The sequence below is a fragment of the Zootermopsis nevadensis genome, unplaced genomic scaffold (assembly GCF_977971745.1).
Source record: "Zootermopsis nevadensis isolate Lab colony 2312 unplaced genomic scaffold, Znev_1.0 Znev_ptg000025l, whole genome shotgun sequence".
Classification (NCBI taxonomy): domain Eukaryota; kingdom Metazoa; phylum Arthropoda; class Insecta; order Blattodea; family Termopsidae; genus Zootermopsis; species Zootermopsis nevadensis.
In genome coordinates this window covers 10,549,365-10,561,581 of record NW_028259157.1, presented here as the reverse complement: position 1 = coordinate 10,561,581, position 12,217 = coordinate 10,549,365, and the positions used below count along the sequence as shown (strand labels likewise).

At 37.6% G+C, this 12,217-nt stretch overlaps 1 protein-coding gene across 5 annotated transcripts in view; it reads left to right on the top strand.

Annotated features, from left to right (window-relative positions):
* LOC110838535 (cytokine receptor) overlaps positions 1 to 12,217 on the top strand; it is a 214,757-nt gene that overhangs the window by 180,708 nt on the left and 21,832 nt on the right. For all 5 annotated transcript variants that reach the window (XM_087355664.1, XM_087355666.1, XM_087355663.1 and 2 more), the window contains 10 exons: positions 553 to 715; positions 981 to 1,126; positions 1,687 to 1,844; positions 2,330 to 2,483; positions 2,860 to 3,015; positions 3,812 to 3,973; positions 5,173 to 5,324; positions 6,159 to 6,297; positions 7,947 to 8,117; positions 9,307 to 9,456. In XM_087355664.1, the coding sequence (XP_087211790.1) occupies positions 553 to 715; positions 981 to 1,126; positions 1,687 to 1,844; positions 2,330 to 2,483; positions 2,860 to 3,015; positions 3,812 to 3,973; positions 5,173 to 5,324; positions 6,159 to 6,297; positions 7,947 to 8,117; positions 9,307 to 9,456 (1,551 nt within the window). The remainder of the gene's footprint in view (positions 1 to 552; positions 716 to 980; positions 1,127 to 1,686; positions 1,845 to 2,329; positions 2,484 to 2,859; positions 3,016 to 3,811; positions 3,974 to 5,172; positions 5,325 to 6,158; positions 6,298 to 7,946; positions 8,118 to 9,306; positions 9,457 to 12,217) is intronic.

Genomic DNA, 12,217 nt, shown 5'->3' with positions numbered 1-12,217 from the left:
CCAACCTGGAGGACCATGATACCTGTCTCACAAGGGAATGGTTAGGTTGGTCATGCCGAAACCTCACCTAAAATTTTGCTCATCTACAGAGCCCATCTAGTAATGATTGTACACAAAATTTTAGCTGCTGATGCGCTGTGCAAGGGTGCGAAAAAGTTGCTCAACAGCAGCTAAAATTTTGTGTACAATCATTACTAGATGGGCTCTGTAGATGAGCAAAATTTCAGGTGAGGTTTCGGCATGACCAACCTAACCATTCCCTTGTCAGTCTGACCTCTCCCCCCCAACCAATCTGGCTAGGGAGGCCCTAACAGTAGCTATGCTACAACCAGCATAGCTCTTGGGGTCACTTAGGTACTCAAGCCCCACCACCACGATGACAAGGTGCAGGTACCATTAAGTGGGGGGGGGGGGGGGGTTTCCCCCCATACAATTTCTTTTATTCTGGTGTAAGAAATGTAAGATTTCAAAAGGTAAGAAAGTTGCATTTCAACAGCATTGTATGTAGTGTGTCTAACTTCTCTGTTTCTTATTTTTTAAATCTATTTACAGTACCTGGTGCAGTACCAAGAACTGATATTGGAAGTTTTGAAGTGTCTGGTGGTCTGCCAAACAGAGATGTCTACATTTACTGGCAGCACATTCCGGATCATCTGAAAAATGGAGAGAACTTTGAATATAAAATTATATCTGTTAAGGAAAATGGACATGAAAGGTTAGTACAAGTAATGAGTGTACCTGATTGATGTCGCACAGATGTTGTGAGTTTTTGCTTGTTATATCCTGTGGAACATTTATTTGTTTTTTTTTAGATCATATTTACTTTATAGTCTATGGAGTGCTTTAATTCAGCAGAACTGTGCTGGTGCAGGGTTTGACTCTGCGTTTCAAGCGCTTCGTCTAGTATTCAATCCTATCGGTGATTTATCATCTGTATTATCAAATAATTTAGTTAGTACATTATTTTGTAATTATTACAGATCACTCACACCAAATGAAACAACAAATGCATATGCAAAGTTCAGAGGAATAAGCTTTAATAGCTTCCGGTTCAAAATTGTAGCAGCAAACAGGGAAGGTTACTCCAAGGATGTGTCAGAAGTCTACGTTCCAAGCAAGACTGAATGTAAGTTGATTTTTTTTAAAAAAAAATTTAACCATCTAATGCTCAGTGTGTGTGTGTGTGTGTACTTTAACATTTATTAACTTTACATTTTGCCCACGGAGTGTGTATATGAGTTCCATGTGATTCGCAGAATAAACAATTATTTTACATAAATTCTTACTGCTTTTATAAACTTCTAGAAGATAAAATTACACTTGTTACTGTGCTTAAGCGCCATATGAAGTCAAGATTCTTGGGTACATGTAATATGTGTGAATGAGTTGTAGTTTCTGAGTACGGACTGGACGATCTGAGTTTAATCCCTGGCAAGAGCAAAGGATTTTTCTTCCTACCCTCTTCATCCAGACTGGCTTCTATCCAATGGGTACCAGGGTCCTTTTCCCCAGGGGTAAATTATGGCCAGGACATACAAAAATTGATTGCGTACTGATATGTTGGTTTCAGTTTCCATACGTAATTATAAAATGTTTATCTATTTCCCATGTGTTAATGGGGAAGATAAATTAATTCACTTCACTATGGATTTAATACGTTGTTCTGATTTTATTTTTTGTTTACAGTACCTGCAGAGCCAGTTTCTTTCACAAAAATTGCATTTGACAATGGAGAATATGAACTCTCTTGGAAACCACCTGCCAGTGCTGCTGACAGAAGTAAGATAGAAAATTATACCATTTTTTGGTGTAACCATGAGCGAGATAGACCATACCAATGCACGGTAAGACTTTCTTTCATTCATTTGAACATGAATAAGATATACTTGAACGATTTGGATGCTTAATATCAAATGAAGTCAAATGTCAGTTGCTTATCTTACTTGGTTGGATATTAGAGGATGGAATTAAAATGAGTGCCAAAAAGAAGTAGAAAGCTATGTGATGCTGGTTCTGTTTTGTTTTTAAGAGAGACAGTGCTTGTGTATGAATCTTGTATTTCTTCCCGCCTGTATTCATCCATCCATATGTACATTTTTACATCTTAGAAACAAATGTAGAAAGCAAGACATGGTATTAATTTTTAAAGTCTTACATCAGATGTATCACAAAAGTTGTGTTTGAGTGGTATACCTGTTATTGACATACTTTCAGCTGGTCACCTTTAGAAACTTCATAGTCTCCACTATCATCCACGTTGGCGGACATCTTGCAGCCATTAACTGTGCATTTTCTATGTGCTTGTTTCAATGTTAATTCGAATGTTTAGGGCTTCCTGAACTGGACTCATGTACCCAGGAATGTGACTCTTAAAAAAATTCATGTTTCTGAGGACAAGATATATCAGTTTGCCATCTCTGCAAATACAAAGAATGCCAGCAGTGGAATGGTGTGGGCATCTTGCACTGTTATACATAACAAAGGTAAGTGTAACTCGTTCAGAAGCCACGTTGCGCCAATCACATGTCTATGTTTTTTTAGTGAAATTTTTGTAGTAATGTACAATTTGAACAAACAAATCCCTAACAACATACTGTTGCCGAACACAATTTCATATATATTAGAAAATACATGAGTGGTCATAATTAGTTTAAATGAACTGTCATGGAGCACCTCATAAAGTGTCTCCTTGATTATGCTTTACAAATATTTTGTTTTTTATGTGAGACTTGATTTCTATTTTATTGCATATAGAATGTATCTAGAGGTTATATTATGTGAATCTTCAATCTGTGGCGTACGTTAACAATACAATTGTTTACTTATATTGGAATGTGTAATTTTGTTTTTATGTTTCAGTTGTTGGTAAAATGAAGAGTGTATGGATAAACAGAATTGGTTCAACGTACATTGAAGTGGGCTGGAAGCTTGATTGTTCGGATCGAATAGGAACTGTTCAGGGTTTCAACATTTACTACTGCCCCATTGTTTCGCCTTATAACCTTTCTTGTAAAGGTAAATGAATTGTGTATTTTTAAATGAATGAACTATGCATGCTGACACAGCATCATGAATGAAGGATGTATATACTTTGCTCAAAATATTCTCAGAACATATAACTTGTACATACAAATTCTCACACTCCAGGCCATTACTGCTCAGGCATGTATATGTGCAAAAAAACATTGTTTAAAGTGATTTGTGCTGCAACGTGTATGACATAAGTCTGTCTCCCCTCACTACATATTTTGTACATGGTGTAGGACTTACTTCCCATAGATCCCACTTGATATTATCCTCCCATCTACGTCTAGGTCTGCCCAGCGATCTCTTCTCCTCAGGCTCCCCACCCAATACCCGGTGCACACCTCTCACCCCATCAATGCCCATTTCATAGGCTGATAGATAGATAATTGCCATCTGGCAAATATCATCTTACCTTTCCACGTGATTTTGTTTTAAAGTTGCCCATTATTATTATTATCATCATCATCATAATTTGATAATCTGTTAACTGAACCTGCTGCATGTACTTCAGTTGTTTTATTTTAATTGCATGGTTGGTAAGGCATGATCACAACTTGGAAAAAAAAAATCCCACATAAATGACCTTGGGATTGAACCCAGTCTTCCGTGGCAAGAAACCAGTAACAACCCCCTGAGATATGGCACTTCTGTGTGTAATATTATAATGAATAGTAAAACATTATCCTTAATACAGGCCCATTCCGTTTTTCGGATGGCAGTAATCAATTTGGTTATCTAGATCTTTTGGTAATGGTGGGTAGTATTCATTGTTTTTGTGTTACAGAGCATGAATTGAACACTACAGTGATGGGTGATCCTCTAACAATTCATGGTAATATAACAAATCTGAAACCCTATACCATATATATGGTAGCCATTGCAGTAATTACCCAAAGTGGTGAGGGATTGCAGAGTGAACCATTGTACAATACCACCTTAGAAGCAGGTATGTATCTCATTATTCTCTTTTGTCATGTCGCATATATGAAATTTGATTAAACATATTTGTATAACATATTCAGTAATTTTCTGTAGAAATACATTGACAAATTGAGAGGCATTAGTCATAAAAATCAAATGAACATAGATACACGTGTATCTTACACCATGGTTCGTAAGAAATGATCATTTACTGGTATGGGTAATAGGAACATCAGTGAGGGGGAAAAGGTGGCTAAATGCTATGTTGCTTTATGTGAAAATCAGAAATGTTATATTCTGATTGCTTTACGATAAGATACAGAAGCCACTCGCATCTTTATATCACACATTTTACAAATGAGAGGGGAACCAATCCAAACTTTGTTCCTAAGTCATGGGGTTTGAATGTATGTTCTGTGTGTGGTGTGAGTAGTTTACTTATAAGTTATAACTTAAAAGGAGGTATTATTTTCATACTTTAATATTACAGAATATAAAATTTTGAAGTGTTGTAACATAAATTTTATAGTACTGAGAATATATATATAATTAGCAGTTCTGTAAAATATATATGTGGTAGTATAAGTCAGCAAACACTCCTTTCATTTAAAAATAAACAGAATATGTGTTTTGTCTGGAAAAGAGATGATACTCTAAAAGGTATTGTAACAGTTTCTCTCTGTATAATAAATACTACTTCATCTTGTATCTGCCAATATCATTGTTCATCTTTGAATGAAAGACTTTAGCGACCCATCCACGTACGAGTCCGGCTTGCGATTCCGGCTTGGCTCGGGTTCCATTGAGCCATACTCGTTTGTGGGTGGGGGTGTCACGAGTTTGGGATTTTGCTATGCATGTCTGGTGAAATATATCCGAGCCCGGCTCACGAGTCAAGCTCACCGAGCCAGACTTGCAAGTCAGACTCATACATGGATGGGTCGCTTTAGACTTGTTGATTCATGTCTACCTGACTACTTAGCATTTATAAACTCCTCAGAAGCAGTTCTGTGGCTGGCTAATCTGTTTTGGGCTATAATCGTTTTTGGTTATTGAAGATAAATATTGCATTACCACAGACAATTATCATTTCACAATTTTCAATATATGTCTGCCTTAGCTTACTTCTACCAGTATTCTCTGACTGTGACAAGAGATCACGTCTTACAGTTGAAGCAACTTGTACGCAGTCATACTTTGATGTTACAATGTTTGTCTGTTTAGCGCCAGTTGCTCCAGGCCCAGTGAATATAACCGAGATTACTAATACATCAATGATTGTGACATGGCAGCCACCAAATTCATTGAATGGGGCATTACGGAACTATGACATCTTTTATGGTAGCAGAAATAAACGGCTGAACATGAACACAAATGTACGTAAGAAATTATCAGACTTGTGTGCGGTGAGAATACTGGACAGTGTATATGTCTCTTATCATGTGATATTCTTAAAACTTTGTTTATGCTATTTATCACAGTTAGGTTCACCAGATTTTAAGAATTACAGATATATTTGTAATCATCAACATTTTGGGTTTTATATGAGAACTTCTTGTGATGTTGTATTGCTTTTTTGTTGTCCAGCAGGTGAGTATGTGACTCTATTGCTTTTTTCTATGGTTTGTTAGGGGTGGGGGGTGGGGTAAGAGGACAAGGAAGGTATCTGTTGGGTCTCCTGGTTGAGCTAGCCTCACACCTATATGAATTTCAGAGGACATCTCAAGTCAGGAAGGAAGATATTTCAAACAAAAGTTGTAGAAAAAAATGAAACATGTTTTATGGTTTTAGGTGTAATTAAACATAAGTAACTTTTATACTGTCATCTCAGACTGCTTTCATGAAAATTTTGTGTTGTTCCCATTTCTTGTACGCCCTGCATATTTTACTCTATGATTGAGCATAAAACTTTGACATTCACAGATCGAAATTCCAGAGGCAATAAGAGCAAGTGCATTTTAAGGTACCTACTTAAAATAAAGCCTTCAAAGAGAAAATTGTTTTTGAGCTTTGAGGTTCTGATGATAAATATGATCGTGTTGTTCTTCAGTCTTAATAAAATTATTTAGTGGTAAAATGCCAACTGCTCTGCCATCTGTCTGCTGAAGAATGTTTCAATTAGTAAATTACAAATTTTCTGTGTATGTGTGTGTCTGTGTCTGAAAATTCAGTTTAGTATGTTTGTTAACCTGATGATGATCTGCATGCAGGAGAAGCCAGAGACTATTCCAGTATCAGTCAAACTGGAGAACTTGACAAGCTTTTACAACTACACTGTGAGTGTGGTGGCCTGTACTACAGCATGTTCTGAAAAGTCTCAACCTGTGACTGTCCAGACAGATATTGGAGGTAGGTTTTAATATACTATTTTCTGTTTTCACCAAATTTCAGTGAAACTTTTCTACAACAACTTTGCCTCTGAAATTAAAATCAAAATGTGTGGCAAGCAGAAGCGAATGTCCTGATGTAATGGGATTGTATAGTTTCCAGCCAGGCTCTAATTGATCTTGGTGTTTGTAAGAACAACATAATATTTACATTTCAGATTTAGTAACATCATTTGTGCTCATAACAGAAGCACTCATACCTTCGTGTAGGTCAAGTCTATGAAAAGTAATTAAGTATGCAAATGAGATAAAGGCAGGAAAACTAATAATAAATGCCACCACAATTTGAAGCATGTATCAGAGCCTACATTTTTGTAATGAGCCACTAATTTGTGTGTTACTGCTGTACTAAGTTTCACTTGTATTATTTCTTTGAAGCTGCTGCTTATCTGAATAATATTTAGGAATTCATTCCAGACCTCAAAGAAAACACCACTTCTCCTTTACAACTACAGTGAAACCTCTATCCATCGTTCCCGGAACTATCGTTTTCCCGGATGCATCGTCCGTTTTGTTCGGTCCCGAATACATCCCATATAAAATAATGTTACATTTTCCCGCTTCTATCGTTCCTCGAACTATCGTTTTATCGCATCGATCGTTCAAAAATCTTAGTCCCGGCCCACAATTTTCCCGCAATGATCGTTTCTGAGAATTTAAAATGCTGGGTTTTGAGATAAATTAATACCGAAAGACGCATAATGTTTTTGGAATACACAGTATCGGTAACCTGTTATGTCGCCCAACCAGCACATTCTTTTGGAATGAGGGTCAGCGGTGCAGGGGTGATAGTTGGAGTGAATGGCGGTGCTCATTGTCAGAAATTTTACGATTTTAATTATGGTGCACTCATATTTCGTTCCAGCGATGCCAGATGGCATGTGCAGTGTGAATTTCTTCACAAATGCTTTTATTATAAGTACAAAGGAAAGGCGAGCGAAACTTTTTCATTCTTCTGGTTCATATCGTGTCTTCTACAGCTACGTTTCGTTGAGTTCGGCAGTAATAGTACTTCCATTTTTCCTGTTATAGTCCGCTAAGGTTGAGGGAGCGGTGAGGAAGAGGGAGAAACGACGAATGCGAGCCCGAACTTTGCCGAGTTTTGCCGAAGCACACGCTGCATTGGCAAAAGTGAAGTCGTTCTTTTATGCGCATAATATTAGTGAACGTGACGAAGAAAGCATTTTGAACGTGGAAAGGGCTCTGTTTGGCCTAAAACGTAAAGTTTCGACAAACCAGTTGTCCATTAAAGACTTTTTTGGTAAAAATAAGTAACTTTGAAAGAGAAACATTGTTTTTTTTTAATTTTTAATGCTTTCCCGCATCTATCGTTTTCCCACATTCATCGTTTTTATTTCCCACCCCCGCCGAAAACGATGCATCGAGGTTTCACTGTATCAGCTGGTTAATGCTGTTTCACTAAATGTTGCTGTTAGTTTGGCAATCATGTAAAACCTTCACATGCTCTTGGTAATCAAAATGGAGAGTTATCGATTTTCGAACCCAGTGGTGTATATAGTTATGTTATTAATACATGCACACATATTTTAATAGTCCTTAAATTAAGTATATAATGACTCAGAATATCCAAACCAAAATGTAAAATTCCAGTACCTGGTGTGATGGAGCGTCCAACCGTCCAGATCATCAATTCGTCCATGGTGCTGGTGTCGTGGAAACCTCCACATAACCGTGGAGGTCTCCTGAATTATTATGAAGTGACAGCAATTAAGGTGGATGAAGACAGTGAGAGAAATGAAACACATCTGTACAACACCACAGGTATGAAAAACTCCAAGTAATTGAGATCTTTGGCATATGTGCATTTAAGTCATCCATACTTTACTTATACTATCACTGATGTTTAAGGAATTCCTTCCTCATAAACTTGTAGATGCTCACCAGTTTCTATTTTGGTGGGTAACCCAGAATTATGTTAGCTGTACAGCTATTAAGTAAGGAAGTGTAAAGTAATTTTAATACTGATGACAAAATAATGCTACTAATATTATGGCTGGTGAAATGCTGATAATCTCAAAATTCAGTGTTCTCAGTGTTGGGCTTCTGGATGGTCGTGCCATATAGAGTTGTAGGTAGATTCCAGTGTTGCATTTGAAGACACAGCACATTACATATATCTTAAAAGTACAAAATTTTACCAAAAATCTTGAAATATACTGGTGTCACTGTAAATGAAATGATACATTACTGTTCTCGGATGCATATTGGAAACATTTTTCAGAGGTATGTACAAGATGCCTATTAGAATATTCTCTTAAAGTTTTATTTAAATTGACCCATTGTGAATGAAGATGCTTGCGTAGGATATCTGTAGCTTAAACAGATGCCCAGGAACTGGAGGTAACCTCTGTTCAGTGTTTTAATACAGCAGTAAAATTTTATTATGCAAATGAACTCTATTCTTTTCGGCGAATGAAGTTGTGGAGGAATAATTTTATTTTGTTTACATGGTATAGACAAGTTATGTTAAAAAAATCATGGTCCACCTTTTTAAAATATGGTCTCTTATTGTTTGTGGTTTCAGAATAATAACATATTAACTGAAGATTTCTGTCTTCTGGGTTGTTGCGCTGTGTAGTCTGGTCAATGTTAACCAACGTTTCAGAGGTCATACTGCCTCCATCATCAGAGTATGAAGATTTCTGTCTTCTAGGTTTTTGCACTGTGTAGTCTGGTCGATGTTAACCAACGTTTCAGAGGTCATACTGCCTCCATCATCAGGGCGATATTCACCAGACTACACAGTACAACAACCCAGAAGACAGAAATCTTCATACTCACCACTGTGAAAACCTCAAATATTACAACATAATAACTATTCAAGTGTAAGAAACTTAGAACATGACATATTTTCTGAAGCAGCATGTTGTAGCGTAATAATACATGCAACGGTATTCAGCCTAAGTTTAATAAATCAAGTGGTATAATGGAGGGATTTGTTTCCTTGCAGCCACCGAGTCACAGATCCCAGTACCAGATTGTGAAACGGAAGGCTATTTGAAGTACTTGTTCCTGGTACGTGCCGTGAATGTGGGGGCCAATAATGTGACTTTCCATGGAAACTGGAGCAGCCCTGGAGAAAGCAATTGTTATAGTTCAGGTAATAAAATCCCTGTCATTATTCTTCCATGGTCTCAAGGATTAGGTATCAGAAAACAGGGCATCAGAGAGGATTTTGAATTAAAAATGGGAATAGCAGCATCACAAGAAGCAAGTTTGGATGTGCCCCATGGATTTGATGGGGGACAAATAGAAGGCTCGGGTCTACTGCAAGAATCTGCCAAGGATGTAGAATTGGATTGGTACTGTGGCCCTCGCAAGCCTATATACAGCAAGCAGGAGGTGAAGACAATGCAAAAATTCCTTCTTTGGTTTATTAAGTATGTTGCACACAATAAATAGAGTTTTTGATTGATTATCAAATTTGTGTAGGTGTTGTGACGTAGCTGACTGTCAACATAGTGCAGCGTACAGACTTGTAGGTATGAAGCTTCATAATGGACTTCATATATTCATATTTCATGTTTTTTGTTTTGGGGTTTGTGAGACAGTTGGTATAAATACAAGGCAAAATGATACTAGTATGACCATAATATGTACGCTCATAGGTTGATTATATGTCACAAGAAGTGTTGAAAATTTAACATAATTTTTATGTTCTTAAATAGTAATGTCAAATTCTCTACCCTGCCAGATGATAGATTTGAATGTGGCATTACCAATTTTAACATTTCTGTGACGAGAACAATATAAGTTTATATGGTACATATTTCATACATGGTTCATGATAAGTTTCCATGGAAAATAGAGTATGGATTTTAATTTGGAAATGTCTCACATCTGTACAAATATTCTGAAGGTTAGAAACATTTATTTCATATTTTAGGAATGAATAGAAATATAATGATGTTTCTGGAGCATCATACTTTACTTAAAAAAACTGAAGGAGGAAAGATGGAATGGACAAAGCATGTGTTGATTATTTAGTGCACCTGTGTAAGTTGTTTGTTATTGGGGGGGGGGGGGGGGGGGGGGGGGGGGGCATTTGTCATAAGACTCTGATGTTTCTGTTTCTAGTTCTCTCACAAAAGCAGGGTTAATTGATATATTCTGCTATTAAGCTTAATACTTTTCAGTATTTGAAACTCCCAAGTTCTTTGGGAAATACTTCATCTAGATCTCAGCTCAGTCAGTATAGTGTCTATGGTTTGGATGACCAGGTTTTGATCCCTGGCAGACGCAAAGGATTTCCTTCTATCCTCTGCATACATATCTGCTCTGGAGCCCACACAAACTTTTGTCGAATGGGTATTTGGAGTCCTTTACCCAGGGGTAAAGCATGGCTGGGTCACGATGCTGACCACTCACCGCCATTTAGTGCTGAAGTGCTGTAGGAGCTAAACCCTGTCTCCCCCAAGCACCACTTACTGTATAACATAATTTATTAAGTGGTGTGTACATGTGGCTTTTGGTTCATGGTTGGTACAGCTAACAAGATACATTGCAGAAGAGAGCGAGGGTAATCTTTTTCACAGACTGGACTTTATTTTGTTATATATGTCACCAGAAAAGATGAGTTGTACAAAGAAACTTGATAGGCAGATTCCATTGTCGAGTTTGGCTGTATCTGGGTGACTTCGTCATTCCATTGTTCGAAGGAATTTTATTTTATTTCTCTTGTCAAGAATTTACATATGCTTGTATCGGTAAATTTATATTCATTATTTTTAGTTTGCTTCTGTAGGTGTGTGGGCGGGCGGGCAGGCATGCATGCATGTGTGAAAACATTTGGTTACATCTAAAAAATTATGAAATTAAGTCATTGTATAGAAATTTATCATGAATGTGAACGTGATTAGCAAGCAGCTGTTTGTTGAAAGATGGTTGTGGTAAAGAGGATGAAATGAGACATTTCTCTACAACACTACTCTTATTCCTCCAACTTTGGGCTTTGCTTATAAAACCATAAGGAAAATCAAGACATTCAGATATTCTCCTTTAGTGTAACCTCGCCATTATATGTATACGAACTTTGTTGTCTAGTTGACTGGCAAATGTTGTGTAAGGAGGTCTGATCAGAGATTATCACCTGATACATGTATCGTATATAGCTTAGTCAGTATAGTGACTAGCTACGGGCTGGACGACCGGGGTTCGATCCCCGACGGGGGCAGAGGTTTTTTCCTCTAGCCTCTGCGTCCAGACCGGCTCTGGGGCCCACCCAGCCTCCTCTACAATGAGTACCGGGGTCCTTTCCCGGGAGTAAAGCCGGCCGGGGCGTGATGCTGACCACTCACCCCCATCTAGGGCCAGGGTCAAGGAAGAGAGGAACTGTACTTCCACTCACCCCAAACGCCTAAATGGCGTATAGCGGGACAAACTTTACTTTACTTTACATGTATTGTATGATAACGTGTGAGAACACACCAGTTTTAAAGGTGAAAGGGTTTACAAATTACATCATTAGTATTTCAAACCACCAAATAGATTCAAAAGAAAATAAGAAGGATGAACCCTGACCCAGAGTGTTTTAAATTTGAATCCAGAAGAAGAAGATGAAGCAACAGCTTAGGAAATCAGTAGATTAGGTCATGGTCTGTAAACCCATAGATAGCAGTCTGGATGTAATGGAAAAATAATGGTGATGACGAAGGTGGTGGTTGCTCTATTTCTTGGTTTTCCTGCACGTCACTTTTTACACACACTGTTTACTGTCTGTTCACTTGCACAACATGTTCCGAAGCAATGTGGCCATCATCAGGTTCAGTTCCCTGTTTAATTGTCTTTGGGATAGCCTGGTGAATCCTCAGAGGAGATATATAATATATAGTTTTATTATTATTTCTGGACATCAGGGAGGA